At 43.2% G+C, this 23,224-nt stretch overlaps 1 protein-coding gene across 18 annotated transcripts in view; it reads right to left on the bottom strand.

Annotated features, from left to right (window-relative positions):
- Positions 1-23,224, bottom strand: part of LOC111962122 (pleckstrin homology domain-containing family A member 7) — a 180,509-nt gene that overhangs the window by 38,915 nt on the left and 118,370 nt on the right. For 17 of the 18 annotated variants that reach the window (XM_023984958.2, XM_023984956.2, XM_023984957.2 and 14 more), the window contains 4 exons: positions 20,427-20,541; positions 11,801-11,905; positions 10,362-10,434; positions 5,552-5,652 (listed from right to left, as the gene is read on the bottom strand). In XM_023984958.2, the coding sequence (XP_023840726.1) occupies positions 5,552-5,652; positions 10,362-10,434; positions 11,801-11,905; positions 20,427-20,541 (394 nt within the window). The other variant, XM_023984972.2, reaches the window with a different exon arrangement.

Here is a 23,224-nt window from a genome sequence, read left to right as displayed (position 1 = left end):
TTTCCAGATAAGCCTGGGGGGGCCRGGCCCAAATGGCACCCCATTCCCTACACAGTGCACTACTTTTTACCAGAGTCATATCAAAAGTAGTGTACTATGTAGGGAATAGGGTGCCATTTGGGAGGTAGCCCTGGCCTCCAAGCTGCGATAACACAGACCCCCGAACTCTCACGTGGAAATACTTTTACAGCAATAAACGCTCAGAATGAACGCACGACTCGCACGGTACGTTCTGGAATCCGCGATCTCGAAAATCCTTTCTGCTTTGGGGAAACCGTTGGCATAATGGAAATAGGAACTATATTCTGTATACCAAGTGTTGCTTAACGACTGTTGGGAGGTTATTAGCCTGGTGCCAATTCTGTTTGTGCCGTCTTGACAACTCCTACTGCTCGACTATCCCCTTCGGGTTAAATTTGAAAAAATAAAATAGGAGTCAGCAAGACGGCACAAACAGAATTGGCACCAGGCTATAACCTCGAACAGCCGTTAAGAAAGTTATTATACAGAATATTCACATCCTCGAGCAAGACGGCACAAACACTAGTTAAGCACCTTGGAAATGCATCCCCTGCGAGAAATGTGCTCTATAAAGAAACGTTTCATTTGAAACCGATCTGGGACCAGGCTAGAAGGTTTTAAGTGCATTCCGAAATAGACTGCATAAGAGGAGGAACATTTTTTATTCCACTTAAATGAAATCAATCGATCTACCTCCACGAGTGGCATGCTGGATATGAGGCAAAGCAGAGTTGAGCCGACACACATAACCAGAGGCACGAGTGAATGAGATCATACAAGACAGAGAAGACAGATAAAATGGAGGGAAACCACAACCACGTCCAAAAGGCACACCACTCTCAAAACATGCTCCAAACCATAACAAATATACACGGCGCTGTATATATTTTGCCTTTTTCCAACCACACACTGAAGGTAAATGACAAGGCAAAAGCAGTAGCTGTAGTACAAGTGGTCGAGAGGCCAGTACCTATTTATGAGTGGACGGTGCACTTGGGTTTCATTTGGACGACCTCGCACACTCGCAGGGTCCCAGCGAGGCAGCCCACCAATAGGAACAAGAGAGGGAACAGAGTTCAGCGAATAGGGGTGGGGGGGTACCAGCCTTCTAGCTAGATTGGTTGGCTCCACCGTGGAGGGGCGGGCTGGGAAAGTGAGGTTTTAACCATGGGGAAACATCTTTTGGGATGAAGTAGTCAGACGAAAAACAGTACTAACTCACTGTAGTGGTGAATGGTTGCAGCACAAACAAACTAAACAGGTGACATAAAACACACACACACCACTCTAGAGAGACACTGGAGAGTGGTCCTGACAGGGTAGGGTTACAGGTATCGACGGGGGGGGGGGGCAGTCCTCCTAACATTCTCCCAACTCTTCCATGGCAGTAACATAATCTCGGTTTCAGGGAGTAGGAAACACAAGCTAGCCATTCTCAATTGACCCCTGCCTCTCCCTCCGCCTCGCACGCACACGCACACGCATGGCAGTGTGACAGATTGCACAAGAGTGCAGCAGCTCAAATATAACCTGTGTCTCTGATAAGGGCTTAGAGTAGATTACCGAGCCATTCCACAGTCAATCCTAAAATCGCCAGCCAAAATCTCCACTCTGCATTCAATTACATTTGGCCTGCTAGAGTGTAACTGCAAACTGAGTCCTATGAGCCTTTCTCACTGCATCAGTTGAGTCAACAGTAGAGTGAAAAGTGAACAACAAAAAACACCACCAGATGAGGAAGAAACTATAACAGGACAACTGGACAGCAGTGTTTCTAGGGTTGCCAAATTCCAGTAACTTTCCCCCAAATTTCCCAAGTTTTCCAGAAAAGGATTCCTGATTTCCTGCGTATCCCCTACTGATTACGGGCCAACTGGGACTTCTGGGAAAACCTAGGAATTTGGGGGAAAGTTACCAGAACTTTGCAACCTTGCTGGGTAACACCAAGACTGCACCGTTTCGTTTCAGCCCAACACAAGCACACCTTGTTTAACTAATGAAGGGGTTCGGTGATTAGGAATAGAGTAGAATCAGGTGTTCTTGTATTGGGCTAGAAACCATACGCAACCGTAGAACTACTGTTGAGAAACACTGCCTTTTTAGGGTCAGGGTGGTCTGGTTAGGGAGGAAACATTGAATCAACATTGAAATAACATTGAATACATGTCATCAGCCAGAGGGGCGGAGATTGGAGGCATTACAGGGATTTTTCTGCCATTGAAATCCTTGAGCGTTTTTTCTGGCCACCTAAATCCAAACAGTGTAAAAATAAATGCTTTCAGTATAAACTGAAACGACTAAATGAAGATAAAGTATGTATGAAAAAAATGACCTATATATTTTCTTATAATATAACCTTTGAAAACTAACAATAACCAAAATAAAAGCTAGACAGTCAGGGAGAATTGATTTTGTCATTATGTTTGAGCGATAGAACACAGCATTAGCCACAGCAAAAGGCATAGAATAGCAGGAAATCTTCTTTAAAACTGCTACATTTTCTCTCAGCTCCATGGAGAAATTTGTACAATTGCAGGAAATTGGATATTGCAGGAAATTCTCCACACCGGCAAGATTGGGGCCACTGAAAAGTTCACTAAAATCCAGCCGTGCCGACGGGCCGACCCCGGCCACGCCCACCACCTACGCCCCTTTTTGAACCAGGAAAAGAAAACCTACATTACTAGGAGACCGACTGGTTGTATCAGTCACTGACTGGCCTATATTATACGACCAGCCAGGCCTACCGTCTGTCATACAGTCAATAGACTGAAACCTAAACCCCTATTGGCTCTGCATGACAACAGAGGCAAGGCTGTATATGTAGTGCGGAAAGGAAACGTCACGGATCCACACTGGCTTCCTGTGGGAATGAAACCACTAGCAGAGGACATTAGAGAAAGATGTGGGTAATCTAGAACCAACAGATATACAGCTAGCACCACAGTCTCTGTCACTTGTATACAGGGCCTTCGGAAATAATTCACACCACTTTACTTTTTCCACATTTTGTTGTGTTACAGCCTGAATTTAAAATMGATTAAATTTAGATGTTTTTTCAATGGCCTCCACACAATACCCCATAATGTGAAAGGGGAATTATGTTTTTAGAAATGTTTACAAATGAATAAAATATGAAAATCAGAAATGTCTTGAGTCAATAAGTATTCAACCGCTTTGTTATGGCAAGTCTAAATAAGTTCAAGAGTAAAAATGTGCTTAACAAGTCACATAATAAGTTGCATGGACTCACTCTGTGTGCAATAATAGTGTTTAACATGATTTTTGAATGACTACCTCATCTCTGTACCCCACACATACAATTATCAGGTCTCTCAATCGACAAGTGAATTTCAAACACAGATTCAACCACAAAGACCAGGGAGGTTTTCCAATGCCTTGAATATCCCTTTTTTCATGGTGAATTTATTAATTACACTTTAGATGGTTTATCAATACACCCAGTCACTACAAAGATACAGGCGTCCACCCTAACTCAGTTGCTGGAGAGGAAGGAAACCGCTTAGGGACTTCACCATGAGGCCAATAGTGACTTTAAAACAGTTACAGTTTTAAGAATTTAATGGCTGTGATAGGATAAAACTGAGGATGGATAAACAACATTGTAGTTACTCCCAATACTAACCCTAATTGACAGAGTATAAAAAAGGAAGCCTGTGCAGAATAAAAATATTCCAAAACATGCATCCTGTTTGCAACAAGGCACTAAAGTAATATACTGCAAAAAATGTGGCAAAGCAATTCACTTTTTGTTCTGAATACAAACTGTTATGTTTGGGCCAAATCCAATACAACACATTACTGAGTACCACTCTCCATATTTTCAAGCATAGTGGTGGCTGCATCATGTTATGGGTATGCTTGGAATATTTAAGGACTGGGGAGTTTTTCAGGATAAAAAAGAAACTGAATGGAACTAAGCACAGGCAAAATCSTAGAGGAAAACCTGGTTCAGTCTGCTTTCCACCAGACACTGGGAGATTAATTCACCTTTCAGCAGGACAATAACCTAAAACACAAAGTTAAATCTACACTGAATTTGTTTGCCAAGAAGAATACATTTTCCTGAGTGAGCGAGTTACAATTTTGACTAAAATCTACTTGAAAATCTATGGCAAGACCTGAAAATGGTAGTCTGGCAATGATCAACAACCAATGACAGAGCTTCAAGAATTTTGAAACGAATAAACGGCAAATTCTGCACAATCCAGGTGTGGAAAGCTCTTAGAGACCTACCCAGAAAGACTCACATCTGTAATTACTGCCAAAGATGATTCTAACATGGATATACTTTTTTTTCTTATATAGAAATGTTAAAATTRTTCTTCCACTTTGACAGAATATTTTGTGTAGATCATTGACAAATMTAAATTTATATTAACCCTATTTTTTTTAACAACAAACAAGGGGTGTGAATACTTTCGGAAGGCACAGTAGCTCTATGGCATAGGCGGGGAGTCCTAAATGACATAGTGTAGTATTATACCTATAACATGTCTGTAGAGAAAACCTACGGTTGGAGGCATTGTGGAGAAAATACCTTTCTAATAAAAAAACATGGATATATTCATTTAGTAGACAAGCAAATTAGAAAGTTAAAAAGCGACCAATACAGAGAATCCAATTTGATCAACAACCTATACATTAGGTGGTGTCAGAGGAAGGCCCCCCCAAAAAATAGACTGTTCTATCTGCAACCGCACGGCAAGCGGTAGCGGAGAGCCAAGTCTAGGTCCAAAAGGCTCCTCAACAGCTTCTACTCCCAAGTCATAAGACTGCTGAACAATTAATAAAATGGCCACCCGGACTATTTACACTGACCCCCTCCCTCCCTTTGTTATTACACTGCTGCTACTCGCTGTTTATCTATGCATTGTCAGGTATCCCCTGTATATACTGTACCATCATTATTGTTATGTAATTATCTTGTGTTACTTTTTTTATTTGATTTTACTTTAGTTTATTTAGTCAATATTTTCTTAACTCTATTTCTTGAACTGCATTGTTGGTTAAGGGATTGTAAGCTATTCAATACCTGTTGTATTCGGCACATGTAACAAATAAAATTCGATTTGATTTGAAATCCTCAATAGCCAATAGAAAGGGAGGATGGATGCAATTAAACATCTGATTGGCTTATTATCCAGAATATCCTCAATCATTGATTGACAGAATTCTCCCTGTGAGCATAGTGACCTCACGGTGATGCAATGCCTCCAAGCCAGCGGTTGGTCAAATGGAAGTCAATATGAAGCAGAGAACCAAATCATATTCAGTCCATAATCTATCAGTCAACAAGACGCTGGTGAGTAATAAAAGCAATAAAGCTAGTTATATTTTAACAGTAGGCATAAACGTTGCGTCGCTTACAAATATAAAACAGTTAAACAGAGACAACAGAAAGCCGTAGAATATTACATTAGTCAAATGAATCAAATGAACCCCCAAAAAAATACACATTAAAAAGACTACACGTAAGACCTGTTGAGAGGCGAACTCGGAGTCTTACCTTGAAGGCGTACTTGCGGCTGATGTGGTCCTCGGGCTCCACGGCTGAGACGACGTAGCTGGGTAGAGGAATACTACCCAGGACTGACTCCTCCCTGCTGTCTGTTAAGGGAGGGGAGGGGGGAAGAAAGAAAGAGAGACAAGACAGGAGAGACAAGACAGGAGAGACAAGACAGGAGAGAGAAAGAGAGATAGAAAATCGAGAGGAAGAAAAGAGAGAAAGAAAAGAGAGCTCAACCACAGTAAAATCACAGTGCATCTGAGAAGAGCGGAACACAACCATGAAGCATCACGGCCCAATAAATGACATGCCACTAAACAGGTCTATAGATGGAGTGCAAACAGTACAGAAATCTACCATAAAAGCAATTAGTACCCTAAAAATTCAAATCTCTCCTGGACAACTTTTTAGCCTCAACATTCTCCTACAGCWATGAAGGTGTACATTTGGAAGTTTGGAAAAAAAACTTTATATTTGACAAATTATCCTCCTTGGCTAATATAAAGAAACATAACAGCAAACCAAAAATAATAGAGAATGAAAAATGGTTTGATAATGATTACAAAAATCTAAGAAAGTCATTGAGAAATATATCTAATCAAAAACACAGAGAACCAGACAACAAAAATATACACCTTCAATATGGGGAAACACTGAAGCAATACAAACCCTAAGAACAAAAAAACACCCGCTCATTAGAAATCACCTGGATGGAATTGAGGAATCCATAGAATCAAACCACTTCTGGGAGAACTGGGATAAATTAAATAAATTGGCTATCCAATATGGTGATATGTGAAGAAATCACTTTGCAAACCTCTACAGCAATATAACAAAGACAATACAACAAAGACAAAACAATACAACAATATATACAAGAACAATTACAATTAAGAATCCTATGGATACCTCAATTACAGAACAATAATTAACTGTACACTCTCCAACCCAAAAAGGCCTGTGGTGCGGACGATATTTTAAATGAAATGATCAAATATACAGACTACATATTCAAACTGGCTATACTCTTCAACATTATCCTCACTGTAGGTATTTTCCCCGATATTTGGAACAAAGGATTGATCACACCAATCTATAAAAATGAAGGCAAATTTGATCCAAATAATTAGAGGAATTTGCGTTAACAGCACATTCTCTGCAGTATCATAAATAGCAGACTACTTAATTTCCTTGATGAACACAACGTCCTGAGCAGAAGCCAGATTGGAAAGGCAAAATTTACACATTTTTCGGCACAAAGGTATTTTTTTAATAAACTAATACAAAGTGGTATCGGAGGGAAATCATAGGATGCTATTAAATCAAATGTACACTAAAAACAAACGTGCAGGTCAAATTGGCAACAAGCAAACAGACGTGGAGTGAAACAGGGCTGCTCAATAAGTCCAACGCTATTTAACATCTACATGAATGAATTGGCAAAAAAACAGTAGAAGAATGTGCAGCACCTGGTTTCACCCTACCCGACGCTGAAATCAAGCGTCTGCTGTACGCAGGTGACCTGGTGCTGCTGTCTGCCGCTAAGGAGGGCTTACAGCAGCATCTAGATCATCGGCACAGGTTCTTAACCTAAAAAAATACACAAATATGATGATATTCCAAAATAGGTCCAGAAATCAGGATGACAAATATAAATTCTATTTGGACACAGTTCTATTAGAACACACCAAAAAAATGACACGTATCTAGGACTAAATATCAGCGACACTGGTAGCTTTCACTGGTAGCATTCACAGGTAGCATTCACAGGAGCATTACAGTAAGCATTCACAGGTAGCATTCACAGGTAGCATTCACAGGTAGCATTCACAGGTAGCATTCACAGGTAGCATTCACAGGTAGCATTCACAGGTAGAATTCACAGGTAGCATTCACAGCTGAGAGACAAAGGAAGAAAAGCATTCTATGCTTTAAAATAGAACCAATTGCTCTAAAGGGTCGTGAAGTATGGGGTCCACTCTCGAATTCAGCAAATGGGACAAATCCAATCAAAATACTGCATGCTGAGTTTTGTAAGACTGTATTGCAAGTGCAAAGAAATACAAAAAAAATAACACATGTGAGAGCAGAATTGGGCCAATCCCCCCCCCCCCTCCTTATTCGAATAGAAAAAACAGCCATCAAATTTGACAACCATCTAAAAACAAGTGACCCTAAAACATTTAAATCACACAACCCTACAATGTCAAGAGATTAAACCAGAGAAGAGTTCCCTCAGTCAGCTGGTTCTGAGGCTCAGTTCACTAACCCAAACCAACCCCATAGAGTCTCAGGACAGCACTCAAATCTGGCTCAACCAAATGATCACAAAGCAAAAAGCAAAATATAAAAATCAAAGAAAGCTTCAATGCTATTTGGCTCTAAACAGACAGTKWSKRYSRYMSWMACTATCTGACCACTGTGACTAATAGAAGAACTGAGGAAAACACTGACTAGCTACAGACTCCGTGAGAACAGTCTGGCTATAGAGACTGGTCGTCACAGACAAACCTGGCTGCCCAGAGAGGACAGGCTGTGCTCACTCTGCTCCAGGGGAGAGGTAGAGACAGAGCTGCATTTTCTATTCCACTGTGACAAATACTCAGACCGAAGAGAATCTTTCCCAAAATGATCATTCGGTACAAAGAATTTGAAACTATAAAATCTAATCCAATATTTATTGAGTGAAAAGGCAAAATGTGCAGCTTAGGCCACAACCTGAGGAGAAGCCAGTGAAAAGTGCAACGTCAATAATATTTCCCATTTAGTTTTGTTTAGGCTTTCACGCCACGTCATGTTGAGACTGGTCTACTACTTGCTTTAATGTATTGTTATTTTCATTCATATCGTTGTTGTAGCTGCTGTTAATTGAAAACCCATTTCCACAACTGCTACTATTATTGATGCCTTATTGCCGTTTTTTGTTATATGTCTACTTTGACAATGTAAGTCATTTAACTTGCCATGTCAAGAAAGTCTACTGAATTGAGAGAGAGAGATAGACAGAGGAGAAACAGAGATACATAGAGAGAGAGGGGTGGGAGAGAGATGTCACTTACGACCCACTAATCATTTTGGATAGTTAAAAAAAACTCCCCTCCTCCGACACCCATGTGGCAGTACTCTGCCAAACCACTAACCCCCCCCTTACCCAAACTGGCACTACACTGCCACCCAAACTGGCACTACACTGCCACTCCACTAAATCGCTCTCCGCCCATCCAGTTGGCATTGGCCGGGTTCATACCACGGCCGTCCTCTGCCCGGTTTGGCATCAGTGTCATGCCACTGTGTGCCCCTTCTGACACTAGAGCCTGGTCATATCTTAATTAGCTCACACCGCTATAAATAAAAAGGGACAACTCTCATGGGGGGACTGTTTCCACCGCTGCACATTGTGACAGAGTGCTAGAATTTGTGTGTGTGTGTGTGTGTGTGTGTGTGTGTGTGTTGTGTGTGTGTGTGTGGGGGTGTGTGTGTGTGTGTGTGTGTGTGTGTGTGTGTGTGTGTGTGTGTGTGTGTGTGTGTGTAAAACATGTGGTCGTGTGTGTGTGGTGGATTGGAATGTTTGGTTGATAAGTGAAGGCGGGGGTGGGGGGGGGGTTCGGATTAAAGAGTAATTGGTTAAAAATAAATTCAAGGAGCTTTGAGAGAGAAATTCTCCACATGGGGCCTCGTCCTTTTATCTGCCCACACATACACACCTTAACGCAGAGAATGAACAGATTAATAGAGCGAGAAACAGGGAAAGAGTCGATGGCGGCCGAAAGAGACTTGATGGAGTAAAATGGGAGTAGGATGAAGATGAAGAGAGGGGAGAGAGAGAGAGAAAGATGGAGGAAGAGGGTGAGAGAGCGGGGAAGGAGTAAAAGTGAAAGAGAGTAAGTGAGCGAGAGGGGGTTAGACAGCAAGAGAGTGACACAGGGAGAGATAGTGAAGGCGAGAGAAAAATGAAGAGCGAGACCTCGGGACACACATCAGATTAACCACTGATTAAACCTCTGGCTCCCTCATCAACTCCAGACATTCTGGTTCCAATCTCTTACATAACGCTCTCCTAACTCTCTCCTAACGTTAAGGCAACATTGAGAATGGTTCAGATTGTGGACAGTGGCTGGGGATCAGGAGAGGCCGTGTCCCAAATGCCACCCTATTCTCGGAGTAGTGCACTACTTCTGTATAGTTCACTACTTTTGACCACAAGTATAGTACTAAGCAGGGCACAGAGTGCCATTTGGGACTCAACCATAGACTACCAGGGGTCTGGAATGATGAGCGCTCGTTGGCGTCGCCAAGATGTGGCAAGAACAAACACGGTGAGATTAAACCAAAGTACAAAGTGTAATGAGTATCCGTGTGGTTTATTTCCAGGCTCGCTCGGCAAACCCTTTCACTCACAAGGCCCAGCCAAGATCCCAGATTGCCGTCTAGTCTCGAGAAAGGCCCTTTTATGAAACTTTGACTATAAATAGCTTCCGTTGTTCTCCAATTTGGCCCTCTCTCTATCTCAGCCAATAGGACATGTTGATCTGATTTGAACACATCATCATCATCCCAGTTTTGCTCTGTACTGGAAGTAGTCCATCTTGAAAACTTTACCGCTGACTTACAAACATAATTTATTTTGGTGCGGGGGGGGGGGGGTGTATTAACAGTGGACAAAACAAAACTGTCCTACGCTCACATCTTGGTGCCAGGTCAGCGGCAGAGGAAACAGGCCTATGAAGTCATTAAGCCTACACTTACAGCACGAAAATACCACGTCGCATCTCCCCTACACACACACCCCCACACACAAAAACCATCTCACCTTTATAGTAGAACAGGCAGTAGTCAGCCAGCACAAACCACTTCCTCTTCCAAAGCCTCATTCCAGAGCGGTCCTGCAAAAGAAGGCGAAGGAGAAGTCAGGCCTACACTCCTTTATTGGCCCCGCAATGCCTGCCATCGCTTTTCAAACACACTTGCAGCCAGGGGAATGATGAAAGACGGAAGGGAAAAACACACTTCAAAACAGATCACACACACGCACACACACACACGCACACGCCACACACAGTAATTAAGTGCTGCCTGTTTGAATCTTTTCCCTGGTAGGAAGAGCGTGTTCATGTCCCCATTGTCATGATAGGGAGTTTGTTTTGGAGGAAACTCATTTGGTGTTTGAATAGCGTTCCCTCAGAAGTGAGTGTGTGTGGTGCCAGAGAGAGAGAGAGCGAGAGAGAGAGAGAGAAAGAGCGAGAGAGAGAGCGAGAGCGAGAGCGAGAGAAAGAGCGTGTCTTTCTGTGTGGGTGTTTGTGTGTTTCCACCGATAATGCGTGTCTGTCAGTTAAAGATATTTGCATTGTGCTTCTCTTTTCTCTTAGAGTTTTATAAAAATGTGACAGTGCTGGATTTTCCCAGTGAGGGCAAAGTCACATCCATCTACCTGGCAGACATAAACTGGGTTCAAAGGTCAACCCTGGAGCTCATTAAGACACTGGGTGTATCCCAAATGGTACACACTACTTCTTATTTGGTGCCCTACCTGTGACCAGCTCAAGTAAAAAGTAGTGCACTATATATGGAATAGGGTGTCATTTGGGACTGTGTACAAAAGAACGTATACAATATGTTCCATACACCCAGCTACCAGTTTATCCAATCATGTTGTCCTACAGACACCTATCTACCAATGAGCTCTATTCTATGAGTCTCTGTGTGTCTCTACTAACCAATCGACAGTATCCTGTAGATTCCGCAGCCCTTTGTGTCAACCGATGAGCTTTGTAATCAGAGTTCCTGTCGACCAATCAACTGACAGCCTGCACACCCATGTCTATCATCTCCATTGGCTTGCTTGTCCCACTATCAGCCAATCAGTATTGTCCTACAGATACCTATCAACCAATGAGCTCTATCCTGTTTTTGAAAAGCAACCCAATTCATGTCCATGTGATGTGTCCATGACCTCTGTTGCCATGGCAGCCTATGCAAGTACTTCCCAAACCTCTCCTTAGGGGTTGGGAAACCCTGATAGACAGTGTGTGTGTGTGTGTGTGTGTGTGTGTGTGTGTGTGTGTGTGTGCACGTTCGCGCGTTTCAAGTTTCATTAGCCGTATGTGCCTTCGAGCGTGTTGGTATGCATACGTGTGAGTGTGTGTGTGCGCATTTCAAGTTTCATTAGTCGTATTAGGTGTGTGCGCCTTTGTACGTGTAGGTACGCATACGTGTGTGCGTGTATGTGTTGTGTGTGCATGTGTTGCTTACCTGTTTGTAGAGCCATCCTCTCACCACCACGGGGACATCGGGGTTCCTCTTGATGGACTGCTCTCGCTTCCCAAAACTGTGCACCCTCCCACTGGACCTGGAGCCCTATAGGACACACACATCCAGCATACTGGTTAGTTATTTCAACTTTGACCTCACCAGCCCTTACAATTTAGCTTCTACTGTTCTATCCTCAATTTCAAAATCATACTTGAAAAGGGGACACACTAAAAAGGTGCACGCGGCCATGCCAGTACACGACGGTCTCTTGTAGGAGAGTTGGAATACGTAGCATGATACAAAAGAAGAAATGCTGTTTGCTCGTAAAGTTTTTTAAGTTTCACGTCACACATTTTACATTATGTTCTGATTGGTTGACCCAATGCAATCAAATGAAGTTAGATTTTTAAGCAAGCGAAAAATTTGTGAATATTTGGGAGAATAGTTTACCATAAGCCAAACTCTCACCCACATAAATAACGAGTGAAGAAAAAAAATTACTCCCATGAGTTTTATAGTAATACACCTCGGGAGGAACCATTTAGGGGGTGCTGGGGTGGGTGAGCCCATTGCTCTTCCTACTAACCAGGAGGTGAGAGTTCAACTAGGTCTGACATGGCCGTTAGGGCCCATTAGCTGCTGGTAATGGTCTACAGCGGTAGTMATCATGAGCATATAGTTACAGCTGATGAGGTTATAGAGGTAGCCTATAAACGATCAAAATAAAGAGAGTCGCACACTCCACGTGTAATCTCCCAGCAACTTCATTGGTATTTAGGGTCAGACCCTGACTTTCTTTATTTTGATAGTTTATAGTTTATTCGCCGTTAGTCAGCACCTCCACACAAACTATTTTCTGGGTGTGCGCCAGCTCATGTTATTTTTATGTTATAGAGGTAACCGTCAACAGGACAGCTTGTGGAGGCTGAATGATGCCCTCTGGGTTGTGTGTGTCTGTGTGATCCCCTCCGTTGGTGAAGATCGATTCGTCGGCCATTAGTGAGACACAGCTGCTGGGTAAGGGCCATGAATCAACCACGCATGCGCCGCACACACACAAATGCAAGGTTGACGCTACCAACATACAGACACAATACATTCATGGAAACACGCAGACACGTATGCACACACATCACATACACACACACACACACACACACACACATCACACTCTAGGGCTGTCCCTGACTAAAAAAATAATAATCTTGGTCGACAGAGTCATCCTATTCTTTCGACCAATCGACGGGTTGAAATGTTTAAATACGTATTTTTCCATATATAGACAGACACACGCTTGATTGAAATTCCAGGTGACTACCTCGTGAAGCTGGTTGAGAGAATGCCAAGAGTGTGCAACGCTGTCATCAAGGCAAAGGGTGGCTACTTTGAAGAATCTCAAATACAAAAAGCGATTGATTTGTTTAACACTTTTTTGGTTACTACATGATTCCATATGTGTTATTTCACAGTTGTGATGTCTTCACTATTATTCTACAATGTAGAAAATAGTCAAAATAAAGAAAAACCCTTGAATGAGTCGGTGTCCAAACTTTTGACTGGTAGTGTATGTGGATGATTTATAGAGCCAGGCACATTTAATGGTTAGGCGATTGAAAATAGACCTAATTTCCTCTCTCCTCAATTTTCTTAGACAATTAGGCTAAGGCAAGGGCTGTTTCCTTGTCTCTGCTGCCTTCGCTGCATTGCTCTCAACCCCAACACGCTGGTTAACTTTGCTATTATGCACATAGCAACATAGGGAAAGGCCCCATATTCTAGGGCGCACTGAAGATTGTTTCAGAACCACGGACAGCAACCGTATCCAACGCGGGGGAAATCGCATTTGTTATAAAGTAATATTAGATCTATTAGTGTTGTACCATTATTTTTGGGGATAAAATATCCATTTACAATTTCAGTATCACGTCTTAGAATGATGGACTGTGCCATCCCCTTGGCCTTCGCAATGGATTAGTCCACTGACACAGGTGCGAATCAGACAGCTGTCTTGTGCGCCATGAAAAAAAAACTAAAATAGTGACCGCTCGACTAAAGAGATCTCGGTCGACCAAATAGGGTCAGCCCTATCACACGCACCAGCCACAAGTCATACATACAGTACATACAAACACAGACAGACGGACAGCAATTCACATGCTTAAAGTTCCTCAAATGCATTCACACACACACACACCGACGCATTAATGGAATGTGCCACATTCAAATATAGTCTGGGTCCATCTGTTGATGGGGTGGACGTGATTTACCTCCGTGGAGCTGTGTATGCATGCATCCCTATGACCTGAATTATAACCTACTACTCAGTACTGTAATGAACCACTGAAGAAAAGGGAGCGAAGCGTATCATTTATGCAGCATGGACCGCGGTACGACATGTGGGGGGGGGGGGCGTCGTTGACCGACACCTCTGACGTCAGCGCTCGACGTCATGTGGTCGCTCTCCGTCCCCTCGCTGAACTGCAACACTCGTCATTCCAGTACCTTAATTGCAGCGTTAAACGAGCCTATCAACATCACAAATCACCTAGCAAAGCCCCACTCAACTCCCCTGGCATGTCAGTGATATGACGTGAGGCAAGCCGTGTGTGTGTATAGAGTACACTACAGGCCGTGACGTATCCTGTACCTTACACACACCACCTCCCTCACACCATCTCCCATACACACCACCTCCCACACACACACACACACACACACACACCACCTCCCCCCCCCCACACACACACACACACACACACCACCTCCCACACACACACACACACAGACTCCCATCATTTCTATCCCAAACCTGAGCAGGGTGTTACGGCTGAGGGGTTTAACTGGCGGGATGTGACGGCTACAAGTGCTTTAGCGGCGTTGTCGGAAGCTCGGGGGCGCTGGCGCTACAGCTGGTGGGAAGAAGAAAATAAAAAAAGGTGTCTAATTACACGATTATAAGAACCACTGCTGACCAAGCGTGGAAGGTAGACACTAAAACGGCAGCAGAGCTGTCAAAACAGATTCCCTTGTCTACGTAGTGTAATATAGTCTATTTTAAGGCCGGGTAAACTCGTGGAAATATGGGAGTGATATTAGTGCCAACAGAAATGTAATTTGTTGGCACTTACTGTATATCACACCATACACTAGTGTCTCTAATGTAAGATTCAGTTTTTGTCAGTGAAAGGCTATAGACTGCGCATTCGGAAAGTATTCAGACTCCTTCATTTTTTCCACCTTTTGTTATGTTACAGACTTATTCTAAAATGTATATTTAAAAAATCCCCCTCAATCTACACACAATACCCCATAACGACAAAGCAAAAACGGGGTTAGAATTTTTAAAATACATTTATGGGGGGAAAAATTAAAAAACTTTACTCAGTACTTTGTTGAAGCACCATTGGCAGGAATTACAGCCTCGAGTTTTCTTATGTATGACGCTACAAGCTTGGCACACCTGTATTTGGGGAGTTTCTCCCATTCTTATCTGCAGATCCTCTCAAGCTCTTTCAGGTTGGATGGGAAGCGTAGCTACACAGATATTTTCAGGTCTCTCCAGAAGAAGTTGGATCGGGTTCAAGTCCGGGCTCTGCCTGGGCCACTCAAGGACATTCAGAGACTTGTCCCGAAGACACTCTTGCGTGGTCTTGGCTGTGTGCTTAGGGTCCTTGTCCTGTTGGAAGGTGAACCTTTGTCCCAGTGAGGTCCTGAGCGCTCTGCAGCAGGTTTTCATCAAGAATCTCTCTGTACTTTGCTCTGTTCATCTTTCCCTCGATCCTGACTAGTCGCCCAGTCCCTGCCGCTGAAAAACATCCCCACAGCATGATGCTGCCACCACCATGCTTCACTGTAGGGTTGGCGCCAGGTTCTCTCCAGACATGATGCTTGGCATTCAGGCCAAATAGTTCAATCTTGGTTTCATCAGACCAGAGAATCTTGTTTCTCATGGTCTGCGAGTCCTTCAGGTGCCTTTTGGTAAACTCCAAGTGGGCTGTCATGTGCCTTTTACTGAGGAGTGGCTTCCGTCTGGCCACTCTACCATAAAGGCCTGATTGGTGGAGTGCTGCAGAGACGGTTGTCCTTCTGGAAGGTTTTCCCATCTCCACAGAGGAACTCTAAAGCTCTGTCAGAGTGACCATTGGGTTCTTGGTCACCTCCCTGACCAAGGCCCTTCTCCTCTCGATTGCTCAGTTTGGCCAGGTGGCAAGCTCTAGGAAGAGTCTTGGTGGTTCCAAACTTCTTCCATTTAAGAATGATGGAGGCCACTTGGGGACAGACAATGCTGCAGAAATGTTTTGGTACCCTTCTCCAGATCTGTGCCTCGACACAGTCCTGTCTCGGAGCTCTACGGACATATCCTTCAACCTCATGGCTTGGTTTTTGCTCTGACATGCACTGTCAACTGTGGGACCTTATATAGACAGGTGTGTGCCTTTCCAAATCATGTCCAATCAATTGAATTGACCACAGGTGGACCCCAGTCAAGTTGTAGAAACATCTCAAGGATGATCAATGGAAACAGGATGCACCTGAGCTCAATTTCGAGTCTCATAGCAAAGGGTCTGAATACTTATGTAAATAAGGTATTTCTGTTTTAATACATTTGCAAAAATGTCTGAAAACCTGTTTTGCTACGTCATTATGGGGTATTGTGTGTAGATTAATGAGATTTTTTTATTTAAAAAAGAAAATACATTTTAGAATAAGGCTGTAACGTAACAAAATGGGGGGGAAAGGAAGGGGTCTGAATACTTTTCCCCAAATGCACCGTACACGCTACATACTCTTTACAGTCTGTTTCAGTATGTATTTGTCTGCAATTTACTATGTGGTGACAGTACCGTCACACTGCCTTGAAGAGTTTGAAGAGAAGACATCTCTTTGACAAAGACTTGGGAACCATCTCTTTGACAACAGCATATGGGAACCGTCTGGCACAGACACATTGGTGCTTATTTTCAGGAATGCGAGCGAAGAAACAAGTGTAATGTTCTGGCGCACCGATTTGTTGTTGTTGTTGTTGTTGTCTTAATGTCGTAACAGAGAGGAAAAGCATGACTCATGCTTCTGGAAACTGATGCAGCGGTTTAGTGCTGATGTTCATCAGTAAAGCAAAAGATATTGCTTGATCCCTTATGGAGGGAGGGGGTGGGATCACCTGGGTTGCATCCCAAATGGCACCCTATCCTCTATGCAGTGCACTACTTTTGTACTGCACTATAAAGGGAATAGGGTTACGGTGGCGAAAAGCTGTGGTCTCTCATCATGGTAACTGATGAGCCCCAGTGTGATGGATGCCCGATCCTCTCCCGGTGTGCCACATTCAATCATAGTCTGGGTCCACCTGTTGATGGGGTGGACATGATTTACCTCTGTTTAGTGGTGTGTGTGTGTGTGCCTAAGAAAGAGAAGCAGTGTGTGTGTGTGTGTGTGTGTGTGTGTGTGTGTGTGTGTGTGTGTGTGTGTGTGTGTGTGTGCTCTCCCATCCTCTGCCAAAGAGAGGGAGATATGGAGCAAAAGAGAGAGAGCGAGACAGAGCGAGAGAAAGGAATGAGAGAGAGCTCATTTCATGCTAATGCTACAGTAGCCTGTTCTCTTGGCTTTACGCAAAAGCCTTAAAGGAATATGGGGAAGGAATGCCACTAAGACCAGTCTTCAAAGTGAAAGTCAGGTAGTGAATCGCCTTTCAAGTTATAAATGGGGCGGGGGGGTGAGGATCAGGTGTATCCCACCTGCGGCTTGAAATGGGCTTGACTGTTCTGCCGGGGTCACAGTAGAGCCTGGAGAGAAGGCCCCGAGCTTGTTATGTTGAGCCACACACAACTTGTCATTCGTCATACACCTGACACACAAACAGGCACACATTTTACACTTGACACACACAAAACGCACACACACACACTCTTGCCCTGTCACATTCACCCTCAACCTGCACAATTCCATAAACACACAGTCCACGTCTAATTCCGTCAGATCCACACGTCTAACTTTCCCCCTCTGAGGTCTGCCGACATTAATTAATCCAGCCTCCTACGGGCAGACAGAKGCCCCCCTCCTCTCCACTGTCTGGTGGCTTTTAATGGAGGCTTGGTCAAAGGTGTGTGAGAGCAGCCCCCCTAGCCATTCATCATCACCTAATGCCAGTCGTTAATTACTTTTCCCTATATATAGTCCCCGACCGATAAATCGGTTGACCAATACTGTCGGCAGATATTAGCCATTCCCAGAAATATTTGGATCGGTCTTTATTCCACAGATAAAGAGCCGATATTATATACAGTGTCGGTCAAAAGTTTGGACACACCTACTCATTCAAGGGTTTTTCTGTATTTGGACTATTTTCTACATTTGTAGAATAATAGCAAAGACATCAAAACTATGAAATAACACACATGGAATCTTGTAATAACCAAAAAYGTGTTAAACAAATCAAAATATATTTGAGATTCTTCAAAGTAGCCACCCTTTACCTWMACAGKTTTGCACACTCTTGGCATTATCTCAACCAGCTTCATGWGGTAGTCACCTGMAATGCATTTCAATTAACAGGTGTGCCTTGCTAKAAATTAATGTGTGGAAWTTCTTTCCTTCTTAATGTGTTTGAGCCAATCAGTTGTGTTGTGACAAGGTAGGGGTGGTATACAGAAGATATTCCTATTTGGTAAAAGACCAAGTCCATATTATGGCAAGAACAGCTCAAATAAGCAAAGAGAAAAAATCAGTCCATCATTACTTTAAGACATGAAGTTCAGTCAATAGGGAAAATTTCAAGAACTTTGAAAGTTTCTTCAAGTGAGGTCGCAAAAACCATCAAYCGCTATGATGAAACTGACTCTCATGAGAACCYCCACAAGAAAGGAAGACCCAGAGTTTCCTCTGCTGCAAAGGATACGTTCATTCGAGTTACCAGCCTCAGAAATTGCAGCCCAAATAAATGCTTCACAGAGTTAAAGTAACAGACACATCAACATCAACTGTTCAGAGGAGACTGCGTGAATCAGGCCTTCATGGTCGAATTGCTGCAAAGAAACTACTACTAAAAGACACCAATAAGAAGAAGACTTGCCAAGAAACACGAGCAATGGACATTAGACTGGTGGAAATCTGTCCTTTGGTCTGATGATTCCAAATTTTAGATTTTTGGTTCCAACCGCCGTGTCTTTGTGAGACGCAGAGTAGGTGAACGGATGATCTCCGCATGTGTGGTTCCTACCGTGAAGCATGGAGGAGGTGGTGTGCTGGTGACACTGTCTGTGATTTATTTAGAATTGAAGGCAKAATTAACCAGCATGGCTACCACAGCATTCTGCAGCGATATGCCACCCCATCTGGTTTGCGCACCTCCAGGCTGTGTAAGGGKTATTWGACCAAGAAGGGGAGTGATGGACTSCTGCATCAGATGACCTGGCCTCCACAAATCACCCAACCWCAACCGAATTGAGATGGTTTGGGATGAGTTGGACCGCAGAGTGAAGGAAAAGCAGCCAACAAGTGCTCAGCATATGTGGGAACTCCTTGAGGACGGTTGGAAAAACATTCCAGGTGAAGCTGGTTGAGAGAATGCCAAGCGTGTGCAAATCTGTCAAGGCAAAGGGTGGCGACTTTGAAGAATCTAAAATATATTTTGATATCTTTAACACTTTTTTTACTACATGATTCCATATGTGTTATTTCTTAGTTGTGATGTCTTAATTATTCTACAATGTAGAAAATTAAAAAAGAAAAAAAGAAAAAAGAAGATAAACACTGGATTGAGTAGATGTGTCCAAACTTTTGACTGGTACAGTACATAGAATAAACAAATACGTATGCTCATTTGCGGTCATAAAAAATATATAAAAAAGTTCAATGGTTTCCTGAAGAGGGCGCTCTACGAGCTGCTGGTTGAACATTATTCAGCCCTAGGTCACAATGTGAGAGAGAGTAGGCATTGTGGTTTGATGGMGAGTAGCTTGCCACAGCCAGCTAATTTTTATCCACTGCCATACAGTAGATAAACAACTTTTTAGGTACAACTTAAAGATGTGTAAGTTGTACCTAAAAGGGTAAACTAAACTAGTTTTACTGCCATAGTTATAGAGGATATACAGTTGAAGTCGCAAGTTTACATACACCTTAGCCAAATACATTTGAACTCAATGTTTTTCACAATTCCTGACATTTAATCCTAGTAAAAACTATCTGTCTTAGGTCAGTTAAGATCACCACGTTATTTTAAGAGACTCCGTTCTTTACTGTGCGGCGCCAGTCAAGTTKAAATAGACTAAACCATCCATCGTCTGTCAAGTCACGATGTCGTCACCATCAACAACGGCAGTCAATCATCGTCGATAGACAAGGCTATCGTAATATATACGGGATAGACATGGTATACATCGTCCAGCGAAATGCTTATTTACGTGTTCCTTCTTGGCAATGCTACAATAAGAAATAATTAAAGACAAGTAAATGGCTCAGTAGAATACATTTTTTAGCATAGGTATAATACAGGAAGGCCAGGACAGAAACTAAAACAGAAACGCTCCGTATCGTTCGTGCTTCAAAAAGATAACGTCATTTCAAAACGTCATGTCAAATTTGAGAGGATTGGGAGAGAATAAATCAATACGGTTTTGGGACTGACCTTTGACCCCGAGGTGGTGTCCACGGTGGAGGTGGTGACGGCGGTGGAAGCCTCGCTGATGGTGCTGGAGGGCCGCAGGTCGGCTTGCTGGGGGTTTGACATGCGGCCGCCGGGCCTGGTGAGAAACAGAGACAGCAGCACAGGGTCACACAGAGCAGACATGACCGGGTGTGTGTGTGTGTCTATTAAGACACCTTGAGAGAGACATACTGGCGAGAGAGACAAACTGTGTGTGTGTGTGTGTGTGTGTGTGTGTGTGTGTGTGTGTGTGTGTGTGTGTGTGTGTGTGTGTGTGTGTGCACAGAGTGTCATTGAGACACCCGGTAGAGGATGCGACTCCACACACACACACACACACGACTCCGTTGACTGAGCACACACCCTGGAGGCCAAGGACAGAATGGTGTTCTGTGGAGATGAGCCCTTTTGTCTGCACTTTCACCAGAACAGCTCTCTTTCAAGCCTCAGGGCCCATGTTCCTAACAAGTGCTGATATCTAGGATCAGTTATGCCTTTTAGGCCATAATGAATAAGATTACATGGACAGGAGGGGACCTGATCTGAGACGCTTTATGAACACAGGCCCAGGTTAGCAATCCTTGCACTCAATATCAATAAATATATGGGCATGCCGAATAATGTATCATTATTACTAAAAGTCAGAGCACAGGTTGACRTCATCAGAAAGGAATCAATCTAAAAGGTTCTTCATTGTCCTCTCTGACGGGGGTCCTCTACCCTTAAACCTAATTTACACCTTCCGCTTCGTCCGCTAGGTTCGCTGAAACAAAAAGATGCAATATCGAGCGTCCGCTCCAATCTGCACATGTCCCCACGGACTCCGAAATCTCTGCATCCACAGGACACTTTTCACMGGAGGTGTGCAAATGCGGACCCCTGTGTGGACAGGAGTGGKAGTTCAATTGAAGTCGAAWGTATAAATTGCCGCTCCCAACACAAAGGTTACCCACGGGGCAGTGCAATTCATCAAACMCCGCAAATCTAGTTCACGCTATGATTTAATATMTTRCCAGTATTTTACAAAGGTTCCATGCTGAGAATAAATCACTTTTCTCCCGGGTAACCTGGTATTTCCCGACAAAACCAGAAGTGMCATTCAAAAGCATTACAAAGCAAATAAATATGTCTGGATTTTATTAGAGCTTTGATCAGCATGAAAATTCWAACCTGATACTACCTGAGCCTAATGAGCCGTATATTAAATACATTTTATGAGCCCTACATTAATGAAATTGAATGGGCCCAAGCCCAAAAAAGCCATTATCCAATAACATAGTGCATTCGGAAAGTATTCAGACCCCTTCACTTTTTCCACATTTTGTTACCTTATTCTTAAAAAAAATTTTTTATTTTATTCAGCAATCTGCACACAATACCCCATAATAACACAGTGAAAACAGGTTAGTAGCCATTTTTGCTACTGTATACAGTTGAAGCCTGAAGTTTACATACACTTAGTTGGAGTCATTAAAACTCGTTTTTCAACCACTCCACAAATGTCTTGTTAACCATCTATAGTTTTGGCAAGTCAGTTAGGACATCTACTTTGTGCATGACACAAGTCATTTTTCCAACAATTGTTTACAGATTATTTCACTCGTATCACAATTGCAGTGGGTCAGAAGTTTCTACAACTGTATTGGAGTCCACCTGTGGTAAACTCAAATGATTGGACATGATTTGGAAAGGGCACCACACCGTGTCTATATAAGGTCCCACAGTTGAAAGTGCATGTCAGAGCAAAAACCAAGCCATGAGGTCGAAGGAATTGTCCGTAGAGCCCTGAGACAGGATTGTGTCGAGGCACAGATCTGGAGAAGTGTACTAAAAAATGTCTGCAGCATTGAAGGTCCCCAAGAACACAGTGGCCTCCATCATTCTTAAATGGAAGAAGTTTGGAACCACCAAGACTCTACCRAGAGCTGGCAGCCCTGCCTAACTGAGCAAGGGCCTTGGTCAGGGAGGTGACCAAGAACCTGATTYARAGAGCTCCAACATTTTTCTCCCTCTTTCTCCCTCTCTTGCCCACGCTGTACTGTGAGATTTACATTGTATGAATAGGAAATGAGCTCCAAGTGATTCCAGTGTTGGCCGACCATGTCTGTGTCCAGCCATTGTTAATGTGATTTGTCGCTCTGTCCATTCCAGAGCGCAGTAGTAGCTGTCGGATGTTCGAGGGCAGGAATGAGGGTGCACTGCTGTGGATTTGTGTGCGTGCGTGTGTGTGCATGCTCCAAGGATGAATAGGTAATTTGGCTAGATCTCTATAGTGGAGTGTTTCAGAGCACAGCACACACACCGTTTCTCAATAAAGYAACTAAATCACAAGGATTTCCAGATATGTGACGGACCGGCTCGATCTTATGTAGCAAAATTTGAAATTGTGTTTTTTTTATTATTATTTTTTTTTTTACATTGGATAAAAGTAGACTCAGAGCTAGAAAATGGTATATCATAATTATGCTTTGAACGTTGATAAACTTGTAACCTCACATTTGCGGAAATGTCCTTTGCATGTTTTGGTACCAACTGGAGAGCTCTTCATCTGTCTACACCCATTCAGCATCGTTCACACCCTCTTAAGCCTTAGCCCCACCCATCTCTAAGGATTCACATGTGAGGTCATGCACTAAACAAKCAAAGATTTCAAGACTAAAGGCTGGTGTATACTACGYGTATGTTAGTACATTCAATCTGGAGTGCCAGAGTGTGCTCTGGGCGTTCGTAAACTCAGAGCGTTGTCAGATTGTCAGTTRGTAAATTSAGAGCGRTTCGCT

The sequence above is a fragment of the Salvelinus sp. IW2-2015 genome, linkage group LG4q.1:29 (genome assembly GCF_002910315.2).
Source record: "Salvelinus sp. IW2-2015 linkage group LG4q.1:29, ASM291031v2, whole genome shotgun sequence".
NCBI lineage: Eukaryota > Metazoa > Chordata > Actinopteri > Salmoniformes > Salmonidae > Salvelinus > Salvelinus sp. IW2-2015.
Note: the sequence above shows the minus strand (reverse complement) of the source record. Positions and strands in the feature narration are given on the sequence as shown.